The sequence below is a fragment of the Panthera onca genome, chromosome C1 (assembly GCF_046562875.1).
Source record: "Panthera onca isolate mPanOnc1 chromosome C1, mPanOnc1 haplotype 2, whole genome shotgun sequence".
In the NCBI taxonomy this organism is placed as follows: Eukaryota; Metazoa; Chordata; class Mammalia; order Carnivora; family Felidae; genus Panthera; species Panthera onca.
Genome location: NC_138346.1, coordinates 157,191,853 through 157,217,036, shown reverse-complemented (window position 1 = coordinate 157,217,036; position 25,184 = coordinate 157,191,853). Strand labels below are relative to the sequence as shown.

Genomic DNA, 25,184 nt, shown 5'->3' with positions numbered 1-25,184 from the left:
CACACAGTGACTTTCCACTCATGGGAAGTAAGGCACTAGGGTCAGCCCATAGGGCTGATTACGGAGAATTACATTGTGCCTCTTTTTTTTTTTTTTTAAGTTTATTTATTGATTTCGAGAGGAAGGCACATAAGCAGAGGAGGGACACAGAGAGAGAGAATCCCAAGCAGGATCCACGCTGTCAGCACAGAGCCTGATGCAGGGTTTGATCCCATGAACCGTGAGATCACAACTTAAGCGGAAATCAAGAGTCAGACCCTTAATCAACTGAGCCACTCAGGTGCTCCCAGATTGTGCCTCTTGATAAAGGGGTGTCAGCAAATTCCAAGATATGAAAAACTTCCAGTCTTTTTTAAAAAGTAGTCAAACCAACCTCCCTGTTCAAAAGCAGTCACTCTTTTCCTCCATCCCCTGCTCATCCACTCAAGTCCTGAGGAGTAGCGACTCAAATAAGCCAACCACAGTCCAACAACCAAACTGGCTGGGGCTGGAGGATGATGCTTTGATCGTTTCCAAAGACAAAGCTCTCTGTGAAACCAGAGTGCCAGTTCCTCTCTCAGAAGCCCCAGAAATAAGCAAATGATTCTAAGTGGTAGAGGTAAGACCCCTGCGTGGTAATGACTTTATTACATTTCGGTGCTGCCATGCCCAGAGTCAGGCTGCTGGATGTGATGTGTAAGTCTCCTCGCACCCTCTCTAAGCTAAGCAGTCGGCGATATCCATTGTCTGAGAGCCTGCATTGCTCATGCGAGCCTTTGTCCTGGATAACAGCTCCTTTTCATCAATATGATACATTGCACTCGGATTTTCTACTTCTGTCTTTCTTTCTGGATATTCCTTTCTCCTCTCTGATTGCTTTTTCTTCTTAGACCATTACTCTACTTGATAGTGCCAGGTTATCATTGGATCCCATCTCCCTCTCCAATAAGCCTGTGATTGATACTAATCTTCCTCGTGGGACACATTTTATAGGATGCACAGTGGAAACCACTCTCTAAATCTCAGCTTTATATGTGCTGACAATTTACAAGGTTGCACCTCACACTAGTCTCAGGAGGCTTAAGGGGAAATTTAAGAACTGTGTAATCAGACCTCCTAATAAGAACAGAAATGCCTTTCATACACAGACGCTGTCATGCCATTCAGCAGTCTGCGCTATGCCACTCTTTGTCTTTTGTAAAACAAAATTTCTTCAGAATGCACATCTAGTGCTATTTGGGACATGGCAGGTTCATAGCCAGCATGCATCATGTCTTCTGAGGAGAGTGGTATTTTAATTATTCTAATAAAAGCTTTCTCTTGCCATCAATTCCATAAAAACAGAAAATTACACCTCACAGAAGCAGGTTTGTTACACAATGTAACTGCACCTTTCCTGGGAAATCCTGAGCGATTTACAGACATAGTGTGTTACCCTCTCCCATTGACACATGCTTGGGTTTAACTTTATTTTTGCAGACCCAAGAAACTGTTTTGTATAAAGTGTTGATTCCTCCTGTGAACTTTGTAACCATAAAGTATGCAGGCCAAGGAAGCCTGTGTAACGCAGTATTTGCCTGCAACAGTATTAGATTCTGAGTGTTCTTCAAGTGAATACCTGTATCCAAAAAATAGAGGTACATACTGGACTCAGAGCTTTTTTTTTTAAGTTTATTTATTTATTTTGTAAGTGACAAAGACAGCACGAATGGTGGAGGGGCAGAGAGAGAGGGAGAGAGAGAATCCCAGGCAGGTTCCAAGTTGCCAGTGCAGAGATAGATGCAGGCAGGGCTCAGATTCACGAAACCAGGAGATCATGACCTGAGCTGACACCAAGAGTCAGACACTTTTTAAAAAAATTTTTTTAAATATGAAATTTATTGTCAAATTGGTTTCCATACAACACCCAGTGCTCATCCCAACAGATGCCCTCCTCAGTACCCATCACCCACCCTCCCCTCCCTGCCACCCCCCAATCAACCCTCAGTTTATTTGCAGTTTTTAAGTGTCTCTTATGTTTTGGCTCCCTCTCTCTCTAACCTTTTTTTATTTTTCCCTTCCCCTCCCCCATGGTCTTCTGTTAAGTTTCTCAGGATCCACATAACAGCGAAAACATATGGTATCTATCTTTCTCTGTACGACTTATTTCACTTAGCATAACACTCTCCAGTTCCATCCACGTTGCTACAAAAGGCAATATTTCATTCTTTCTCAGTGCCATGTAGTACTCCATTGCGTATATAAACCACAATTTCTTTATCCATTCATCCGTTGATGGACATTTAGGCTCTTTCCATAATTTAGCTGTTGTTGAAAGTGCTGCTATAAACACTGGGGTACAAGTGCCCCTATGCATCAGCACCCAAGAGTCAGACACTTAACCAACTGAGCCACCCAGGAGTCTCTGGACTCAGAACTTTTAAGCAACCCAAGCTTGATTCACGGTTCATTGATTAGTTTTCATGAAACTCACGGAGGGATGTTTCTGTCTCTTAAACTTCGGTATGGTCACACTATGGACCAGTAAAACTACTGGTTATGAAAATTGGGTTTGTTTTTTATTTTAATTTAAAAATTCAGACTGCTCTACCCAAGGAGAAAATAAAGGTACAAAAACTTTGTTCTTCTGAGTAGTTGGGTTTCACTGCCAATCTCGTTCTCACATCTGATAATACCACCCCTCTGGATCGACCCCTTGAGAAGAGAGGACATCTCACAACCCTTCTGGTTTTATTCCTTACTTCCTCTACAGAAAGATCTGTGCTCTTTCTGAATAAATATTTCTGGGCAAATTGAGTGTTATGGGCTGACCTGTATTCCTCCCTGCCCCAAATCTGCATGTTGAAGTCTTAACCCCCAAGACCTCAGAGCAACTAGTTGGAGATAGGGCCTTTAAAGAGGTAATTAAGTTAAAATGAGGTCTTCAGGGTGGGCCCTAAATCAATCTGACCGATGTTCTTAGAATAAGAGGAGATTAGGGCACTGACAACACAGAACAAGAGACAACCATGTGAGGACACAGTAAGGAGGGGGCCATCTGCAAGCCAGGGAGAGAGGCCTCAGAAGACACCAAACTTGCAGACACTTTGATCTTGGACTTCTGGCCTCCAAAATGAGAAAATAAATTATCGCCATTTAAGTCCCCCAGTCTACGGTGTCTTGTTATGGCAGCCCTAGCAAACAAACACTTGAGGAGTTTTTCCTACATACAACAGAAAAGTGCCGGTCGCCAGGGTGGCTCAGTTGGTTAAGTGTCCGACTTCAGCTCAGGTCAAGATCTCATGGTTCATGGGTTCGGGCCCCACATCAGGCTCTGTGCTGACAGTTCAAAGCCTAGAACCTGCTTCAGATTCTGTGTCTCCTTCTTTCTCTGCCTCTCCCTGGCTCATGCTCTGTGTGTCTCTCTCTCTCAAAAATAAATAAAAATTTAAAAACATTAAAAAAAAAGAAAAGTGCCTTTTGCATTTATAGGTACAGCTCCATGCAAGGTGACAGTGGCCTGGTCTCCTGATTTAGAGTTAAAGCTGTGGTACTCCTTACTTTCAGGATATGAAAGATAAACAAAGCTGGACAATGGTTGAAAATATAAGGTTGCTGATTAAATAGGGAAACCACGGAGAAAGTGTCCAATATGAGCTGAACTCAACTTCAACTTGTACAGAGATGATAGGACATTTTATTTTATTAAAAAAAAACATTTTTAAGTTTATTTATTTATTTATTTAGAGAGAGAGAGAGAGAGAGAGAGAGAATCCCAAGGAAGCTCTGTGCTGTCAGCTCAGAGCCTGACACAGAGCTCAAAACCATGAACCATGAGATCATGACCTAAGCTGAAATCAAGAGTCTGATACTTAACCGACTGAGCCTTCCAGACACCTTGACAGGGCATTTTAAAGGGAGAGTGAGGGCACCAGGAAAGGAGCGTGTGGGGCTCAGTAGAGTCAGGGAGTGAAAAACCACAAAAATCAGGAAAGGGGAGGTGGGCCATGTGAAATCCACTTGGGTTTGTTAAGTGGGGCTGAAAGAAGTTAGACTCCTACCTCCCACAGCGACTGGGAGACAGTTTTCAGATGTTGGCTGGAGAAAACAGTAAATTCTTTTGGTGGCCTTGGGTTTTCTCAGGCAGGCATTTTAAGGGGGAACTAGGGTCATCCTAGGGATGCAGTCTTGAGCGGTAAGAAACTGTTAGTATTCATCTTTATAAGCCAAGGTTGACAGGCCTCATCGAGGAAAAGGCTTAGAGGAGACTGGCTAGCATTTGATCAAGGAGAGAATCTTTGAGAAGGGCCACAGAGTCAGGCAGAGCCTAGGTGCTGGCACGTGCTGTTCAGGCCCTTCCAGCACAGGCTCCCGTTGAGAGGCATGAAAAGTAACCAGAGGTCTGTGCTGACGTAGGAGCCTTCAGTAATGGAGCCCAGAGTCGTTCTGAACTGTGGGATGACACCCGTCTGGAAGGCTACTCCATAAAAGCAGACCTGAAATCTGGGGCAGGCTCAGAAATCATGGCAGTGAAGGAGGCGGGAGCCTTCAAGTTTAGAATTTAGGGTTGGCATTTTTTCTGTACCCACTGCACTTTATTATGCTGTGTTTACACAGCACAGGCAAAGAAGCGAGAGGCCACGCACAGGGGGATGGCAGAATCGGGACATTGCAGAGACAACTCGAAAAGCATGAGCTACAAAGCAAGTGGAACTTTTTTGGGTTTTTTTTACTGCAAGTAATTTGGGTCTCGTAGGCAAGTGTCATGTGCTAATACTAACCAACCACAGCCCATGTGAGCAAAGGGGTCACCATCAGGATTGCATGTCTGAGAGAGCCCAGGCATCCAGCTGCAGCCTGAACCAAGGCCGTAGAGCAAATGACTGGTTCAGGTGGCCTTGCGAGTTTGAAAGCTTCCCAGAAGCCAGGACCACATCACGATGCCGACACCCCAACACTGGCCTGGATCTGTTTCCCCACAAATATTCTCATAGCACCCTGTGCTTTTCTTTCATAGCATTAATTACAGTTTGTAATTATGTACTTATGCAATCTGACACTTGTCTGCTCCACTAAACCATATGTTTTATGAAGGCAGAAATGATGGCTATTTTACTTTCCATTGACTTCCCAGTACCTAATGTGTTCCTAATGTGCAAAGAGCTGATGCTCAGGAAATACTTGCTGAATGAAGATGCCCTGAAGCTGTCAGAGCCTCACTTCTGGTATGGAGCATTCTGGGATGCATGGAAGGTCAAGGTCAGGAAGTAGCATCCTCCCAGGGGTGAGCTGAGAATCCCCTGTCCTCACCTGGCCTCAAGGCCTGCAATGACAGGTGTAGATGAGGAGAGCATCTCCTTCTGAAAGGCCAAAGAAAATCTCAATGGCAGAGTCTGACTTTGATGATTTCAGAAAAGACTTTGACATATGAGACCCAAAAACTCTGTAAAGAGGAGAGGAGCAGTGGAGACCTGGCCAGAATAAAGTCTTTGTCCAGAAAGCCCTGGATCCTTGCAGGCAGGAGGAGGTACCACGTGGACGCTATTCAGCAGCCTCCAAGCCTGCTGTCATGGAGCAAAGACCATCACAATGTGCACAACGCCAGATCCCCAGCTGCCCATTGCAGGGATTCAGAGAAGCTTCCTATCCTCAGACACCATCTGCTGTGACATGCCTTTTTATGTCACCGAAACACTGGTCAGGTTATCTACCAGGCCCCTCTGCCTTTTCTGCATCTGTATCCTACCTCTGGCCCCTGGCTCTTCGTGGCATAAACGTCAGTAGGCATTGCGAATTACTGAGAAAGCCCCATAGATTCTGAAATCTTTCTCTCTCTCTCTCTCTCTCACACACACACACACGTGCACACATGCATGCACACACAGACACACACATCCCACTCCAAGGATGCTAAAATACCTGAGAGTTCACCACACTCACTCTTTTGCCTTAAGGGATTAAAGAGATTACAACTGAACCTTTCTTACACCTGGACATAATTTACTTTGTGAGAATCAGTTTTCTCTGGGTACCTGGAATAGTCTTGGAAAACATGGGTCATGTTTTGACTAGATGGATTTTGACCAGGAAATGTGGTTAAGAAGGTCTGGACATGGGGTGCTTTTGTAGCCACAGGGACATCCTTGGGTGGCCAGGAGGCAGATAGCTTGAGTGTGCTGGATATGCGGTAAGGTGGAGAATGGAGGGAAATGGTAGCAAAAGCCAAAAGAAAGACAAAGGTCAGCTAGGGCACAGCTCCAGGCACTCTGTCAAGATCACCTGCCCCTCCCTCATGCTTCTCCCTGTCTCCAGGCAGGTACTGTCTCCTCTCAGACTACAGAGTCCCTGCTGCCAAGACCACTGGCCCAGAGGCCTACCTGCCCTCAGGGGATGGTAAATAGTAAACATGTAAATACAGGGAGAGAGGCTCAGTCTTCTATCATGGAGCTCATTTCCAGAAGGAGGAGGGCACTTGTCCAAACTATTTTCAGGGAAGACTATTATCCCCCAAGAGTTTCTGTTAAGAGAGGGCATTGCATAATGGGAAGGAAACTGAGCTGGAAGTTTTAATGGGAATTCTCATGTCCCTGCGTTGACACTGACTCACTGTGTGACCTTGGGCAAGTTCCTTCACCACCTGGAGAGGCTCTTTCTTTCATGTAAATGTCATGCCACCTTTGACTTGTTTGCTGCCGTTTTTTTTTTTTTTTTTTTTTTTTCAGGAAAAAGCGCCCTGGGAAATGTGATTAAGGAGCCGCTCCTGGCCTCTTAGCCAGAGGAAGGGACTTTCAAGCTCAGACCCTGTGAGCACTTTGGATCCGCTCCTCGTGTTAATTTCCTCCTCCTTTCACCAATCCTGCTGTCTCCGTATAAGGGCACAGCATGGCAGATTGCATATAAAATTGCTTTCTAAAAGGCACACGCATGCATCCTGGCTGGGCTGCCTTTGTGTAGAGCTGGGACTGATTCATCTCAGAGGCCTCATTCCAGCCTTGGCACTGACTTGCAGAGGTGTCATTGGGAGGGGTTGGGAGGGCAACATTAGTGACTCTCCAGGGTGGGGCAAACATAGCCTTGGCTCCATGAGCCAAGGAGAAGCATAATGTCCAGGGCTCTTCAAAGTCAGCAGAGAAGAGATAGAAGGCAGGTGTCCACCACTGTGTATGTTTTCCTTATCAGTTTCCTATCTGTCCACAGCCTCCGTGATGGCAGAGATACTGTCTAGTTAGCTCGCTCTTGTATCCTTCGCATGTGGAATGGCACTGGCACATAGTAAACTATAAAGAAATAGATTTTGAACCAACAAATGAATGAATGCAAGTGTGTTTGGTACAAGTGCAAGGCTGCAGAGCCCACTCTTGGAGTCTGGCTCTTACCCCAAAGGCTTCGCCTAAACTGATCAAGAGCAAGACAGGCAGAGGTCCCAGGCCTCTGGGTTTGGGTAATCATTTGCTCCGGTGTGAATGTTCCCCCAGGTGGTGGAAGGAATAGCAGAGAGAGAGGTGCTTAGAAAGAGTTCCCTCACCTTCACCCCAAAACAGAAAGTAATAAATGTTAGTGACATCAAGGAGAGGAAGAAGGGGCCAGCTCCCGCTGCACCATGGTTGTACGTCTTTCCATGATTCTATAATGTAACTAACCCTGAAAGATACATTGCCTGACCTCTAATCATTTAGAACAAAAATAAGTATTGTCTTTTATACTGAAGATGGGTTGCAATGTGTTCGGGTTCCTTTATACTTCAATATGGTGCTTATGACCCAGGACCTGCATTGGGACAGGGGTGAAGGTCTACTTTGGTTTCCCATTGGCTTCTTCCAAAGGCTGGAAGCATAAGCTTGACATGAGTGACCATTTATTGAGATCTGTGTGTGGGATACTGGAGTAAGCTCTGTGGATGAAACAACACCCCCAGGGTGTTTGTAGCCTCACAAGGGGCCCTGGCAAATAAACCATGGTTGTAATAGGGTTGCAGGAATTCAGGTGAGAGATGGTGGAGGGCTGAATGGGGGTGTTCCCAGTGGGAATGGAGAGAATTGCCAGAGTTGGGAGAACTTGAAGTGAAGAATGACAAGATTCAATTAGTAATGGTGGTTGAAGTGGAGAAGGAGAGGGAAAGTTAGTATCACTCCCAGGTCTGTGGCTTTGTCAGGGGGTGGGGCTGGGACCTTCACCACTGGAGAGGCAGAGTGACATTTGGAGAGATGGAAGATGAGTTCAGCTTTAGATGGACTGAGGGTAAGGCTCCCATGTGCCAACCAGTGGGAAAAGTCCATGAAGAAGTGGGCTAATTTAATACTAGGTGTCATATATGGAATGGGAGAGGAGTTTCACTGTTTTAATATTTTTAAACACCAATAATGTTCTAAACAGACCTCTCCTCCTCGTTTGAAGACTGATTTACAGTCCTGTCATCCCTCCTAAGTCTTATTTTTGAAATAAACACCACATCAGCCCTGAGTGCAACTGAAAATGAGCCAAAACAGAGCAGTGGGGAATATGGTCTGTTTGGCTCTGTATTTACCAGTGCCCTTCTTCAGTGACCCCAGCTCTGGCCCTCTGCACTGTCAGCTCTGAAGGATATTTAGTCTTTCCAGCCTCAAATTACTTAACCCTCCCATGGCCTTTCAAGACAAATCCTGAGTATCTCAGACACCTTACCCCAGGCATGTCCAGGAATAAGCACAAAAGGTGAAAGTGTCTGCCTCTGCTCAACCTGGCCAGAGAGTCTCACTGTGTCTCATGCCTTCAAAGCCAAAACAAAACTCCCTAGTAAAACAGATCCTCCTGCTCAAGGGGTGTTCACTTTCATTGAAGGTCAGGAAAATGATCAGAGCCTCTTCAGAACTCAGGATACAGATGGTCCCCAACTTACAAAGGTTGGGCTTAAAATTTTTCGACTTTATACTGGTGTGAGGGCAATACACGTTCAGTTGAAACTCTACTTCCAACTTTGAATTGTAATCTTTTCCTGGGCCAGCCATATGTGGTATGATGCTCTCAGGTGATGCTAGATAGTGGCAGCTCCTAGTCATTCACATAATAATGGGATACACTTACAACCATTCTGTGCCCAGGCAACCATTGTTTTTCACTTTCAGTACAACATCCAATGAATAACATGAGATATTCAACACTGCATTATAAAACAGACTTTGTGTGAGATGATATTGCCCAACTGCAGGCTAACCTAAGTGCTCTGAGCACATTTAAGGTAGGCTAGGCCATGCTATGGTGTTCAATTGGTTAGGTGCATTAAATACATTTTTGGCTTATGATATTTTCACCTTGGGTTTAAAGGGTTTATCTGTAGGTAACTCCTTCATAAGTCAAGGAAGATCTGTATTAAAAAAAAAAAAAAAGCCTTGTCATTCTGAGTAGAATTCAAGCTGTAGGAAAACATCATAGTCCTCTGAGCAAATAATGAGTAAATGGGGGCAACTCAGTGGCTCAGTCAGTTAAGCATCCGACTCTTGATTTTGACACAGGTCATGATCTCATGGTTTGTGAGATTGAGCCCCATATCAGGCTCCATGCTGAGCATGGAACCTGCTTAAGATCCTCTCATTTCCGGGGCATCTGGATGGTTCAGTCAGTTAAGTGTCCAACTTCAGCTCAGGTCATGATCTTGCAGTTTGTGAGTTTGAGCCCTGTGTTGGGCTCTGTGCTGACAGCTCAGAGCCTGGAGCCTGCTTCGGATTCTGTGTCTCCCTCTCTCTCTGCCCCTCTCCCACTCACAGTCTCTCTCTGTCTCTCAAAAAATGAATAAGAACATTAAAACTTTTTAAAAATCTTCTCATTTGCTCTCCTTCTGCCCCCTCAAAAAAATCATGAGTAAATGGAAAAATGAAATCCAATTCTTACAACTTTAGAAACTCATATATTCATTCATTCAACCAACATTTATTACACATCTTCTACATTTAATTAAGCCACTTTGCGGGACAGTATGGGACACAACAATGGAAAGTTCCTCTGCCTCCCTAGGAGGAGACACATGACTGGTCAAGACTGATGAAGAAGTAATTTGCATTATGAAGTGGGTTATATTGATGGCAGAGAGCAGGCCAAGGGACCTCTGTGAATTAACTCATTGAAACCTCACAGCCTTATGCAATAGTTTATATAATTACCATTATTTTATAGATGAAGAAATTAAGGCACAGGGAAGTTGAGAAATTTGCCAAAGTCAGCAATTGGTAAGTGATGGGATTTGAACTCAAGCAGTTGGAATGAAGGATAATTTGTTGATCAGTTGGTCTTGACATAGGGCCCTAAACAATGGTAAGCTACAGTGACTGGAGTCATTCCAGAAGGAGGCTACTCTATGGGCAAAGACAAGGATGTGACATTTGAATTGAGTGGTGGTCCCATTTGGGGAGTTTAGAGTTCTTGAAATGACCAGTAAAAAATAAGATTAAAAGGATCACTTTTAGAAATGCAGACTTCTCAGGGTGCCTGGGTAGCTTTGTCAGTTGAGCATCTGACTCTTGATTTCAGCTCAGGTCATAATTCCAGGGTTGTAGAGTCTGCTTAAGATTCTCTCTCTCTCTCTCTCTCTCTCTCTCTCTCTCTCTCTCTCTGTCTCTCTCCCTCTGCCCACTCTCCTGCTCACACACACACACTCTCTCATATATATATATATATATATATATATATATATATATATGAAATTTGGACTTCCCTCTACAGGTAATAGGGAGTTATGGAAGATCTTTTAGCTGGAGTGATATGATCAAAGCTATACTTTAAAAAGAAAATGTGCTTCCTCTACTCTAGCCACTAAGTAAAATAAGTAGACAAAAAAAAAAAAGCTTCCTATCTGCATGAGAGAATAATTACAGTTATACTGCCTGCTTTATAAAATATATAGTAGCTCTGAAATGACGGTTTCTTTATCCTTGCTCACATAGTCAAAAAAGTGGGAGTTCCTAATATCTCTGATTTAAGCAATGATTCAAGGACTGGGTCTTCTTTCATTCCTTGGCTTTACTGTCTTTGACAGGTGGCTTCCGGGTTCACTGTGCCACGTATATCAAGACATCACAAGGGGACAGAGAGTGGAGAAGGCACCTGCTTCTTAAGTTCTCCAATGACTTCTGCTCCGATTTCATTGGGACGCACACGACACCCCTGGAGGCATGGGGACAAGGAATGTGGTTCCTGACTAAGCAACCACTTCCATCTATGACTACACTGGGGGAGGGAAGCATGAATTTTGGTGGAAAGTCTATCACACCTGAATGAGGAAAGAAAAGCTTATTTACCCTTCAGCAATAACTTCTCAGAGCAGTCTAGCACCTCATTTTGAAGCATGGTTGAGGAATGAGTTTTATGAACAAATGAGGCTTAAAATAAAATAACATAAGCATAGTCCCTTTTAGCACCAAATTGTATTTGTCTAAATTATTCCTGAAGGTTCCAAATTGATTTTATACATTCCTACCTAAGTGAACAAAGCTTAACTTAATTTAAGCTTTTCTTGATGATTTAGGATCCCCATTATGAATGTCACTTATTATAATGCAGTGTGTTGTATACGGATGGCTTTTGAGTGGTGTGGAAATATTTGTTTCTGCACTGAATGCCTCCAGAATTCTAGCTGTTCTGTTGAATTTTCTCTTTAATCTTTCTGTCCCCTTAAGAATTGTTATAGTCACTGTGTCATCTCAGTGCCTCTAATGTCTATGTTTTCCAATGCTTTCTTCATTCTCTTGCCATTCTTATTATCTACTAGTTCCTACCACTGTAGATTTTCTTTCTTCTTCTCTTGAGACCCTTCAATCTTCTTTTCTTTGCAACTCTTCCACTCGAGTCTGTTTTGTCTGTTATGGTGGACGGAGCATGCCCACATCTGGGAGTGAGATTGACCCAGCTGCCAAACAGGCTGTGCCTTAGAAACTCTAGGACCTTGAGCACTTTAACCTGGAACTTCTATTTCCTCAAATATAAACCGAGGTGGTAGGTAATACGTACCTTGCTGATTTACTTTAGAATTTAACTGAGATCATAATAAGTATAATAATATAAAAAGTTTCTTGGTAACGGTTGGTAGCCATTACTGCTGTTCTTTTGGCACTTATGGGACCCAGCTTTTATTAGCACTATCAATAGGAATAAAAACAATCCACAGGATTCCAGCAAGTTGGAATAAGGGTATGAATGGAGGAAGAGGTAGAATAGAGGAGACATCTCCACTGAGAAATTGGCTGAAGCCGTGAGTCAGGATCCTGAAAGTCTCCAAGAAGTTAGGGATCTGCTAATGTGCTTGAGTGTAATCTAGAGAGATCTAATATATGTGGAGGAAGCCAAAGAGGAGTATTAAGAAAAGAAGAAGGCTGGATAAAAATCTTCACTGGTTTTTGTTTTGTTTTTACCAAAAAAAGCCCCTCCCTCTTTCAAAAAAAAGAACTAAAACTCTCTTCAATGATCAGTCCTTTCTGCCTTCATCCACTCGCAGGCTTCTTGAAAAAGCTGGGATGCCTCTTGCCAGGAACAGCTCCCCTGTATTTTACAACCTCACCAGGTCGAGGTATTGCCAGAGGAGTAAAGGCAGTTGTGTACTGGGCAGCTTGCCCAAGAGGTTCCATTACACAGAGAGTAGGTACTTAATAACTATGTATTGAGCAAATGAAAAGGGAAAAGAAGAAAAGGTGATTTTTCACTAATACAAAGTAAGTAATTCTGTGGCCCAGAGGATGCATGATGTTTAGCAAATGAAAGCAGGTGGCAAAGTACCTCCCTAGTGTGTACATCACAGCTAATGTCTATCAATGGTCAGCAAATGAGTATACTGTGCCAGCATCAATAATCCTGTTCTTAGCTTTGTGCTTTATTTATTTAACTAATGACTGCCTTACTGGTAGCGCATCATGATGGCGTTTACTGAGCTTGGCAAAGTTAAAAATTATGATTTTGTTTACTCGTGTGTTTCCAGCTGGGGTGCTGAGTTGTTATTCAGGCTGCTGCTGACCATTCTTCCACTCTCAGAGCCCCTAAAGTAGGCAGTTCAATAAACAAACCATCAGCTCCAGGACCAAAGTGTCAACACTGACACAATCTGGTTATTTGCTACTTGGCAGTAGTCAGTGTCCAGAGCCTCAAGTAATGGTTCATTTTGAAAACTCCCTTATGCTTAGATAATAAAGTGAATAAAATGTAAGGCTACAGTGTGATCAGTTCAGTTTGTACTACTCCGTCTTCTGTGAGAAGGTTAAGTATATGCACCAAATTAAATATTCGATTTTGGATGATTTTCTCTCTTGGTCTACACCTGGGCACACCAAATGGAAGTGAAAATCAAAGAGAAAGCCTGGGTGAGGCTGTGGTTCTAGAATGCTCCCCTCACCTGCATGAACTAATTTAGCTACCTGTGCAGCAAATATTTAGTGATCACCTACTATATATTAGGTCCTGGGGATGTTAGGGTGACCTAAACCCAACAAACACATGAACCCAGTTTTTTTTAGGTATATTTTGAGAGAGAGAGTGAAAGCGAGAACAGTGGGAGGGCAGGAGCAGGAGAGCAGAGAGAGAGGAGAGAGAATCCCAAGCAGTCTCTGTACCTGTCAGAGCAGAGCCAGATGCCAGGCTCGATCCCAATAATTGTGAGATAATGACCTGAGCCGAAATCAAGAGTCAGATGCTCAGCCTACTGAGCCACTCAGGTGCCCCAACATGAACCCAGTTCTTAAGAACCTTGCCATTTTGTGGGGAAGAGAGACACTGAGTCAGTGGTTATAGACATGGTGAGAATTATAAAGGGAGAATCAGAGTGCTAAGCTAGTCTTGGAGTTTAAGGAAGGTTCTCTGAGATTATGATGCTTTGAATGAGTGCTGAAGGAATTACAAAAGTCAGGAGAGAAGAGGCAGGGGAGGGAGACTTTGAATGTGATTATTATTTCTGTTAAGTCACAAAATAACACTGCAAGTAGATGTTATTGTCCCAGTTTACAACAGAGGAAGCTTAGGTTCCAGAGAAAGCATGTGCAAAGGCCCCAAGGCAAAGCCTCATGAATAGTGACACTTGGACCACAAAGTCAAAGTCAGTGCAACTGTTGTGTGGAGAGTTGCAAGAGGGTCAGGATACAGGACTTGGCGAGGTACGAGGGTCCGGTGAGCCACTGGAAGGACCTCGCCCTCAAAGCAATAGGAGGATACTAAGGAATTTTAGGATTTAGGGACCCCTAACATTTAGGTCCTAATTATGTGCATTTTAGAGAGACCACTCTGGCACCTGTGGACATTTGAAGTGTATGTGGGAGGACTGGCAGTGATCCAGTGAAGATAGCGGGTTGAGCCAGGGGTGGGGTCAAGGGGAAGGAAGGTACAGGTGGGTAGAAAAGATCAATTTCACCAGGGATACCACAGGTTGAGTCTGCTGGCTCCATGAGTGACTGGACATAAGGAGAGTCAGGTAACAGGTCATTCAGGAGAGTCCTTTATGTATCTATAACAATGAAGCCATGATAGTAGTACTCTTTATGTCTTACTGAGTGATTACCATACCATTTTACAGATGAGAAAATTGAGGCTGAGAGTAGGGAAGCACCTACAATAAGCGACTTAACTGAGGGGCGCCTGGGTGGCTCAGTTGGTTGAGTGTCTGACTTCAGTTCAGGTCATGATCTCAACAGTCTGTGTGTTCGAGCCCTGTGTCGGGCTCTGTGCTGACAGCTCAGAGCCTGGAGCCTGCTTCAGATTCTGTGTCTCCCTCTCTCTCTGCCCCTCCCCTGCTCATGCTCTGTCTCTCTCTGTCTCAAAAATAAATAAAAAACATTAAAAAAATTTTTTTAATGACTTAACTGAGATTTGAACCCAAGTCTGACTCCCAAGCCAGTGTGATCTTTCTACTTTAACTCTACATATTTAATGTTCTGTCCAGTTAGATTTTGTTACTCATTTGGTCCACCAAAAACCATGGCTTGTTCCCCTTCCATTTAATTCAGCTATATGTGGAAGTCCCAAATTCTCATAATTCTCTTGTGACCATCCCCCATCAGTTATCTTCCCAGATTTGGACTACACTGTGTTTATGTTAAGGCCTTTGTAAATGTAGCAGAAGCCAAAGAAGCCAGTTTTGTGGAATCTGGTTTGTCTGGCAGCATTAAATATCACCTTCCTCTAATAAAAATGCAGCTTTTTGTTTGTTTTAATGAGTACAGGGGGCGTTTATATCCAATCTCCTCCTAGAGGAAGTAATTGCATATGAGTGACCTTTGAAGGAAATCACATCAGGGAGTTATCTGAAAGTCTGTGAGGTGAGCCAGTGTGTAACATCAATCCTTGTACTAGCATACCAGGGAAGAAACAGGCTCTGGGAATGGGCTTGTCTCTCTGACAACTCATCCACACCTTTTTTGGACAGAGAAGAATCATCTACTGCTTGCAGAGAAAGTAAGGAAGTGAAATATTTCTCTAACAATCTATTGAGTGCCTGCTGTGTGCCATGCATACATCATGATCTGTGCTCTCGTGGCACTCGTGTTTTAGTGGCAGGGACAGACAATAAAGAAATTAAAAATGTAAATCATTAGAGACTGTGGTAGGTGCCAGAGGAAATAAACAGGATCGTGAATAACGGGATCGTGATAAACTTGTAGCTCAACTTCCTCATCTGATCAAAACGAGGACAGTGGTAGAACCTTCCTTTCAAGGCTGTTTTCCGGATTTTAAGTTAGATGATGTATATATTCATATCCAGCTGAAGATTTTGTCAGGGTCATAAGTGGTTAATATCTTTGCTATGTGCTAAGTGGGGGGAGGCCACTTCCAGTTAAAGCAGTCAGAGAGGACCTCCTGGAGGAGATGACTTTTAAGCTGAGACCTGAGAGATGAAAAGGAGCGGAGCATGTGAATAATTGGAGAAGCAAAGGCCAGACACAGAGGAGGAATGAATGCCTGATGTCTCCCGGTGGCAGAAAGGAGATCAGGAGTCAATGGGGTGAGAATGGCAAGTGAATTGAGCTGAGGGCCATGAGGTGAGCAAGATTCTAACCAGGCAAAGAATTTGGATTCTACTCTTCAAGTAGGGAAGGAGGGTGCTCTGTGCGTTAAAGTCCTCACTCTTACAGCTGCATGGAGCATGTGCTGTAAGGGTGAAAGCTACCAGACCCAGAAGAAGCCCTGGTGGGTGGGGGTGCTGGTAGGATGGTGGGAGGCTGAGGGTGAAGACGGTGCTGGTAGCAGTATATTTGTTTCCAGAACCGCCAGAACAAATTCCCACAACCTGGTTGTCTTAAAACAACTGAAATTTACTCTCTCTTGGTATATATGGCAGCTAGAAATCTGAGATCAAGTTTGCCGCAGAGCCAGGTTCTCCCTAAAAGCTCTAAGGAAGAATCCTACCTTGCACCTTACAGCTTCCTCACCGTCGTTGGCCAGTAGATGCCTCACTGCCTTCTCTGCCGCCTTCATCACCTGGTGTAGTCCCTGGGTGTCTCTGTGTCTCAGACTTTCTTCTTCTAAGGACACTGGGACTGCTCTGATCCAGTGTGACTACATCTTGACGTACATGTTCATTATATCAGCAAAAACCTTTTTTCAAATAAGGTCACGTGCACAGGTGGGACTTCAACATAGCGTGTGTGTGTGTGTGTGTGTGTGTGTGTGTACAGGGGCTCTTGGGATGGACACAGTTCAACAGACCTCTGAGTCTGGCCACACCTCTGAGGGGCTGCACTGGCTGGAGAGAAACCACAGTGGCCCACCTTCTGGAGCAAGAGCACAGAGGCATTCGGTACTTTCCCTGTGGTGGGAGGTTTACATGCTGTGTAGCCATTCCTGGTTGCTTATTCCAAATAGGCAGGCAGGTGGTACAGAGGCAGGCAGTCGTGCTGAGGGTAGACTGTCAAATAAGGAGTAGCCCTTCTTATTCAACTTCCTCCACAAAATTGCTTCCATTTGTAGGTTACAGCTTCAGTGTACTACTAATCCATGGTTCCTTTTCAGTGAGTCCCCAGTGGCTTTGAACAGTCTATGGACATAAGTGGATTTTCTTAGATTTTCAGGAGTGAGGAAACCTGGAGTTCATCCCAGGTGCTGCTTTTAGGGTGTGACATTGAACAAATCACATAACCTCTTGAGTTTCAGCTTCTTCCTCTGTAAAATGAGGATGCAGGCCTGGTCCAGGGGTTCTCAACCTTGAGGATGCATCAGAAATCACTTGGAGGACTTGTTAAAACACAGATTACTGGGCCCCACCTCAGAGCATCTGATTCAGTGAGTCTAGACTTTGTTGTCCCTACTGGTCTGGGAACCACACCCTGAAAATTATCAGCCTAGATGATCTCTGAGATTTCTGCCAGTGATGCTATTCTGCAAGAAGTGGTAAGTTTGGGATACATGTAGGAGGATAGACCCAAGAGGGCTGGAAGAGTTGTAGCAGATGGAGAGACGGGTATCAAGAGTGAGCTTTGCAGGGCGCCTGGGTGGCTCAGCCAGTTGAGCATCCGACTCTCAATGTTGGCTCAGGTCATGATCCCACAGTTTGTGGGATCAAGCACCGCACTGGGCCTTGTGCTGACAGCATGGAGCCTGCTTGGGATTCTCTCTCCCTCTCTCTCTCTCTCCCTCTGCCCCTCCCTCCCCCCTCTCTCAAACTAAATACACTTTTTATAAAAAGGAAAGAAATAAAAAAATTTTTTAAAAAGGAATGAGATTTCAATTTTGTGTTGAGCAACTGGGTGGAAGGTGTGCCATCAACTGAGATGCCAAACCCTCTCTTTGAGATTGGCTTTACTATATTCATATTACAGATGAGAAAACAGGGACTCAGAAAATCTAAGCCACTTCACCTAAAATTATCCATCTAAGAAGTGGAAGAAGCAGATTCAAGTCAGTGACTCCAAAAGCCATATTTTATTTTATTTTATTTTATTTTTTAATTTGTTTAATGTTTATTCTTGAGAGAGAGAGAATGAGCAGGGGAGGGGCAGAGAGAGAGAGAGAGACACAGAATCTGAAGCAGGCTCCAGGCTCTGAGCTGTCAGCACAGAGCCCAAAGCGGGGCTTGAACACACAAACTGAGATCATGACCTGAGCCAAAGTCAGACACTCAAATGATTGAGCCACCCAGGCGCCCCAAAGGCCATATTTTAAATACTGCTCAGTACTGCCTCCTGCCCACGGAGTTCTTCCATCCTAAGGCAGCCAGTAGACGAAAAACAGGAAAGGTGGTGTTGAAGGTTGGCAGTGAAAGCTGGTGGGTGGGCTTGTCATTGAGAGAGAGGAGCAGCTTGAAAGAGTAACATTTTTCTAGGGAATCACATTAAATAATCAGAGTGGCTTATACCCATGTCAGGCTGAACCGAGATTGACAGCTAATAAAAGCCCAGTAATTACAGGAAAACATCAGATTGAAAAGTGCAGAGATTCTTGAAACACCTGAAGCCATTTAATATATCTTATGTTTGCTCCAGACCAACAAGCAGCTCCCAGAGCAAGACCGGTCTCATTACTGAGCTAATGGACATTATGCTCTGAGGTACCTTTCCCTCTGCCAAATAAATCAGAATTTTAAAAAGTGAAACCTGAGATTGCCATGCTGCAAATGTTTGCAAGGACATCACTGAGCGTTTTAGGTGTCAAGTTTAATTTGACTTGGCCTGGTCTATTCTCTTAAGAAAGGCTCAGGAGGCATCAGCTGGGTCACAGGGAGAATTCCTTCTGCTCTTGCTCTCTGGGCTGTGACAGAAATCAGACCTTGATTCCCCGAGCGTGCTTTCTCAAGTAGGGATTGCTCCTGCCGCTTGAGCCCAAAGGAGGAAGTTGTGATGCAAGCTGTCACACTCCTCTAGTCTCTGGTTTGGCGGGGGGTTGCGGGGGAGTGGGTGAAAGGAGAGACCCATTCACACCTTCTAAAATATTCTAAAACATTCCTGAGTCCCTACTAAGTTGTAGACACCAGTCCTAGGTACTGGGACGATGACAAATGCTTACACACTAGCAAGGAGCAAGAGTGACGGCAAAAATAAAACGGCAAACTCCAGGTGTGTGCACTGTGGACACTCCCTCCAGAGAGCCAGCCTTCCCGCCTCCGACAGACCCGCCACATGCTCGGGCCCTAACGAGGTTGCAGCTCTGAGCACCAGTGGCCTCCATGCGCTGTAGATTTTCCTGGGCATTTTTTACTTCACAACAGCTCTAATGACCTTGGCATCAAGCTCTTACTGGGGATTAATAACTGGCTGGGCTTAATGGCCCTCACTGTGTCCTGGGCCTTTTTCCTAGCCAGCCATTAATTCCAGGCAGCGCCCTTAGCTCTGGCCATTATAGCTCCCTGGACAAAGAGGCTGTCCTGAGGCAAATGGCCATAGCTTCCTTCTCTCCAGACAGAGCTTTCCACATTATGCTCCCCCTTTTTCTCTCCATGGCATTAGTACAGAGGGCTGGGGTCTTTAGGCAAATATTTGGTTAGGGCACCACACTGTCTTCTTTTTATTTTTTTATTTTTAATTTTTATGTATGTATGTACCTACGTATGTATGTATGTATAGGGCCAGGGAGGGTCAGAGAGAGGAGAGAGAGAATCCCAAGCAGGCTCCATGCCCAATGCAGAGCCCAACATGGGGGCTCGATCTTATGACTGTGAGGTCATGACCTGAGCTGAAATCAAGAGTCAGATGCTTAATCAACTGAGCCACCCAGGCGTCCCTTATGCCTTCTTTTTATGTCCCAGGAGGTTGGCTTTCTCAGAGAACAGACAAGATAGGCAGTTGGGTCTCATTCACTCATTTGTCAATCCATCCTTTTATTCAGTATATATTGAGTGCCTCTTATGTGTCCGGAAGCAAAGAGATTACCAAGATTGCAGTAACCTGATAAGGGTGCCTATGTTTCCTACCATAGGATGGTATACCTCACTAAATGGGGCTTTAAGGAAAACGTCCCCAAGAATCAGGGAGACTAAATACTGTGAGGAGGAGGAAGTCGGAGAGAAGGCCTTGCTAGCCAGTGAGTTCGCCGGAAGCCGCCTCCACTCACGTACTCCATGGAGTTTTATCTCCCAGGCCACTAGCAAAGCTCCAAGTTCACCTTCCCGTCCTCTGCTTAGTGATTCATCAGCCCAGCATCTGAGTGCTTAAGGGAAGAATATGTGAACACTGCCTCAGGAATCTTAACTCACCAAGGCATGCATATTTCCACCCATATCATTAAGACACTAAGGATTATAATTGTACTGAGATGTGGGGGAGCATGGCTCTCTCGGAGGACTGTAATGCATCCTGAGAAACAGGGTCATGGAGTTTGTATAATTTCTAGTCATCCTGCCTCCCAAGACATCATCAGTCCTTCCAAATGCAAAAAACAGACTTCATTTCCTCCTTTGGAAGTGATTCAGCCTTTGGTACATGCTCTTCTCAGCTGCGGGAAATGTAACATTATGTTTAGAACAGCTATTGTCATTTTATTGGCACCACTTACCAAAAGACACTTAAGGCATAATTCAGACTTCAATCTTTTTTGCATTGTTTGGTGCGCCTGCACAACTCGAAGAGTGAGTGTTGTTGCCCGAGGTAATCAATACTTCAGAGCTAAGGCAGATGGACAGGAAGCATGAGGGAGGGATTTCTGGACTGGTTGGACCCAGTGTGTTCTGATGGTGCCCAGGAAGCACAGAGGATCAGGATGGCACAGTCAGGAACCATGGCCTTCCCTGAAAGTGTCTTCCACTGGCCACATGCACACCTAAGAGACACAGAGAAGGCACCTCAGTCTCCATAGGAGACCCAGGTTTCACCCGTCAGCCACCCTGTGCTTTGAGAATCACAGCAGAATAGTTCATTATGGGGGAAAGAGATGCGGGACTTTTCTTCAGAATGTTTTCCCCAGTAAAAAGAAGCACAATGTCTCACAATGATCAAACTAGAAATTTCAAGATGGTAATTCTAGGTGAGTCTGATGACAAAAAGCAAGTTCCCATGGCTATAGGGTCCAATGGAATGAAATCCTACAAAGTGACCTTATTAAACAAATGTACTGACTTACACAGCACCTCAGGGGTGTACTGAGTGCTCCATAAATGTCTTTCAAATGAATGAACGAATGAATGTCATGTGGCCACATGTATCTGGTTGATCTCTTTATCTCACGGGTGAGAAAGTCAAGGACCTGACTTGTAAAATTCAGATCCTGGGTCTCCTGACCCTAATCATCACCCAGTGACGTGATATTTGCAGATGCCCCTGTCAATTTTGTAGGAATTTTTTTAGGGGGCTTCCCTACGAGTAGAACTTTCCCAGGGTGCAGGACCTTCAATGCTGAAACCCAAACAACCCCTAACAAACCGGGTGGGCTGGTCAGCTCAAGTGTCAGAGTCCGCCCTGCAGATCTGCCCTGCCCCTCAGGCAACCCTCCATCAGCCCCCCTGCGGCCAAGCATCCGCCTCTACTTCCGACCGACCAAAATGAGGCTCTGCCGCCTCTGTTCCACTGAGACTTTTTTTGGCTGAGGCCGCCAAATCCAAAGAACGCTTTTGGTTTCACTTGTGCTATCATGTCTTGTGACGCCACTGACCACTGGCTCTTTAAAGTTACCTCTTCTGTTAGTTTGCTTTGCACAGACCTTTCCTGGCTGTCTTCCTGCCTCTCTAGCTCTTCTGGACAGGCTCAAATGTTTTCTCGCCTTTGGTCCCATGGCCCCTGGTACCTGACTTTATTATAGCACTTACTCCACAGTCCTGTAATTATTTATCTGGGGGCACTCTCGCCTTAGATTGTGTGCTTCCTTGAAAGGAAAAACAGGATTTCATCTGACTTTTTATCTATATCACCAAGTTCAATGCCTGACACATGATAGAAACTCTATGGTTGAATAGATCCTTTAACCTTCCCTCTTCATCCTGTATGTATGGGATATGCAAGAAAAATAAGAAAGGGGAAAATTAAGTATTTCTGCCATCCTTTGGCCCATGAACTTGCCCCTCAGCCCCTCAGGGGATTCACAAGGGCCTCATGTTCCAGGTTCCAGGAGTTTCCCTGAAGGGAATAGGGGCCACTTTCTATACATAATGTGGCTCTTCCTCAAAGGGAGATTTGGGCTTAAGTACATTTCACCCTCATTAATTTAAGGCTCTAGATGGATGAGTCCACTGTTAATAGAGCTCCAAGGGATGAAGGTATTGGATACGAGACTTTTGTCATTTTACTGCATCCACCCAGCCCAGAGCTCTTAAAGCAATAACTGATTAAGAAACAGCAACACTGAGCTTCTGGGGTTGAGAGAGGAAAGGAAGAAGACGATGAATTAAGAAAACATCTCAGGGCATTTGATCTATTCATTCTATTTACTCTACTGCACTGCGACGCCATTAACCATGATGGTTAATCCCACGGGCTGTACAGTCTGATTTCCTGGGTTTGAATTCCAGCTCTGCCACTTTCTAACTGGATGATCTTGAGCAAGTTCCTTCCTTTTCTATCCCTCAATATTCTCATTAGTAAAATGGGGGGGGGGGGTAATATAATATCTTTCATATGGGGTTATTTGAAGAATTAATGCAACTATATAAAAAAGCTCAAAACAGTGCCTGGCACATGGAGATATCTAATCACCATTAGCAAAAGTGCTCTTTCTTTCATGTCCCCTGACTTGCTGTGCTCTAAATAGCCCCCTCTACTAATACTTTCACACAGTCCCCCTTCTCATCCTGTCATACTTTATTGTGAGCCTTTACTGACCTGCTGTCCCTTACTAAAGTATAAACTTTAGGGGTTCTGCTTTTTCCTTCCATTTGCATTCTTACTGCCCATCGTAGTGCCTGTCACCTAATAACAATACTTGGATGCCAAATGAATGATGAGAATCTACATTTCAGAAGCTTATATGTCAATTATCAACCCAAAGTGATCCGTACTGATTTAGTGAGTATCTACAATGCACTCCACTCTGACGGATAATCCCAATAACAGCTGTCATTACTGAATGATCACTGTACCAGGTCCTATGGTAGGGATTGGGTTCAGCTCCCTGCAATTGCTATTTTTATAGGTCAGGTACTGGGAATATCAAATGGCCCAGTCTAATACTATGTGTATTCAATTCTCCCAAGGTAGAATGGGGCATTAATTTTCCTCATTTGGAGATGAGAAACCTGAGATTTACAGAGGTCAGTAGCTTACCAAGGTCCCACAGCTAATAGGTAGTGGAGACGAGGCTGGATCCATCCTATAAGCCCCCAAAACTGGTGCCCTCTGCCACTATGCTTAACTGACTGAGCCACCCAGGCGCCCCCCCTCTGCCACTATGCAGTGAGGGAAGACTGTTGTCCTCACGTGCCCTCATCTGGTTTTGAAGGCAGAGCTATGGCTCAGGAACCCTGCCCCCCCCCCCCCCCGAGTAAATATAAGCCCTAAACTGGATCCAACTTGCTGAGATTATGCAGGGAGCCAGTATGTCCTGTTCAAAGTTAACTGGGAGGAAGGGCAGAGGCTCTGGGGCAAGTCTAACAATGCTACTTTCCTTCAGAACATTCTTGATTGTAATTTTCTCGTGCACTTGCTGGCCTTGGCCTCAGGTCCTAATTACATTATGTTCAAACAGCAACTAAGAGATAGTTCTCATTAAACATAAACAGGGGAATGTTTAATTTGTGGGAACATAGGTGTTCAGAAAGCAAATCGTTGGTTCAGGGTGTTGAAATGAGCATTGCCGTTGGCGTTGTCCTTGGGCACCACACAGCCAGGACTCCCAAGGTCTGTGGCTCTGAACTTGAGGCTTTTTTTTTTTTTACACTTTTGAAGATGGACTAACTCAATTTCACTCCATCTCCCCTTAAAATGGGAGAAACTATCCTAGTTGTCATTTCAAAATTATGGTATCTGAGGGATTACAATTTGCATGTTTCCCCCATGTGATTCTCAGGCGATGTTTATTTAGGGTAAGCATATTTGTACAGCATCCAAGAATATTGATAAACGCTTAGCTTTCAATAATGTGAGCTAAGAGCTAATGTCATAGCAAAATGTAGTGTAGTCTTTATTTCAATTTGGGGTAACTTTGGATTCAGAAAGACCTGGGTTTGAAAGCATGACTTCATTACATCCTAGTTATGCATCCTTGAGCAAATTTTTTAACATCTCCAAGCCCAAGTATTCCCATCTGTAAGATGGCTGTGACAGCAACCTTGCTGGGTTATGGGGATTTGGTGATTTGGTGCCAGCTAAGCCCAGAGCCCAGTGTTTGACAGGTCAATGCAAGCCCTCTTTCCATCTTGTCAAATGTTCCTTGTCACCAATTTGGGAGAGAATGTAAGAGTGGATGAGGCAATAGCAGGAGAAGTATATTCTGGCATGGGAGGGAGGAGAGGGAAGACTGGCCACCTTCTGAGGCGGTGAAATGACCTAGTGGTGCCAAGTGAGGGCTGCCTGCTGATGGTGTCCTTCCCCCTTTGCCTTCCAGCCCCTGAAAATGCACTGCAGGGACTGTGCCCTGGTGACCAGCTCGGGGCATCTGCTGCACAGCCGCCAAGGCCCCCAGATCGACCAGACCGAGTGCGTCATCCGCATGAACGACGCCCCCACGCGCGGTTACGGGCGCGACGTGGGCAACCGCACCAGCCTGAGGGTCATCGCGCACTCCAGCATCCAGAGGATCCTCCGCAACCGCCACGACCTGCTCAACGTGAGCCAGGGCACCGTGTTCATCTTCTGGGGCCCCAGCAGCTACATGCGGCGCGACGGCAAGGGCCAGGTCTACAACAACCTGCAGCTCCTGAGCCGCGTGCTGCCGCGGCTGAAGGCCTTTATGACCACGCGCCACAAGATGCTGCAGTTTGATGAGCTCTTCAAGCAGGAGACTGGCAAGGACAGGTAGAAGGCGCAGGGTGGAGAGTGGAGGGCCGCAGGGGAGGGTGAGGACATGTCGTTGCTGGCTGATTCACTGGAAGCCAAGCTTTTGCTGAGGCTTTTTGTTGGGGCTCCGCTGTTCATGCCATTGATAGAGCTCCTCTGTAGGGTCCTGGGGACTGGCTGCCTTTGTAAGGCAAAGTGAATGAAGCACTGAGACACTGTGTGGATAGTTCAAGGCCAAGTCCCTGTTTTGGAGGAACAGGCTACAGAGCTGCTGGCTTACACTGGTAATAAGTGCAAGATCATACGTTTTATTGCATTTCCTTTCACTTGTGTGAACACTAACCAAAAGGAGAGTATGGGTTTATTTTTCCCTTTCGAGGCAAACATTTATTCATTCCATGGACAGGTGCTGAGTACCTACCTACTCCTCCACTG

General features: G+C 44.9%; 1 protein-coding gene across 2 annotated transcripts in view; it reads left to right on the top strand.

The window, feature by feature from the left end:
• The window catches only part of ST6GALNAC5 (ST6 N-acetylgalactosaminide alpha-2,6-sialyltransferase 5), a 176,216-nt gene that overhangs the window by 128,725 nt on the left and 22,307 nt on the right, over positions 1 to 25,184 (top strand). For both annotated transcript variants that reach the window (XM_060624981.3, XM_060624980.3), the window contains exon 3: positions 24,358 to 24,767. In XM_060624981.3, the coding sequence (XP_060480964.3) occupies positions 24,358 to 24,767 (410 nt within the window). The remainder of the gene's footprint in view (positions 1 to 24,357; positions 24,768 to 25,184) is intronic.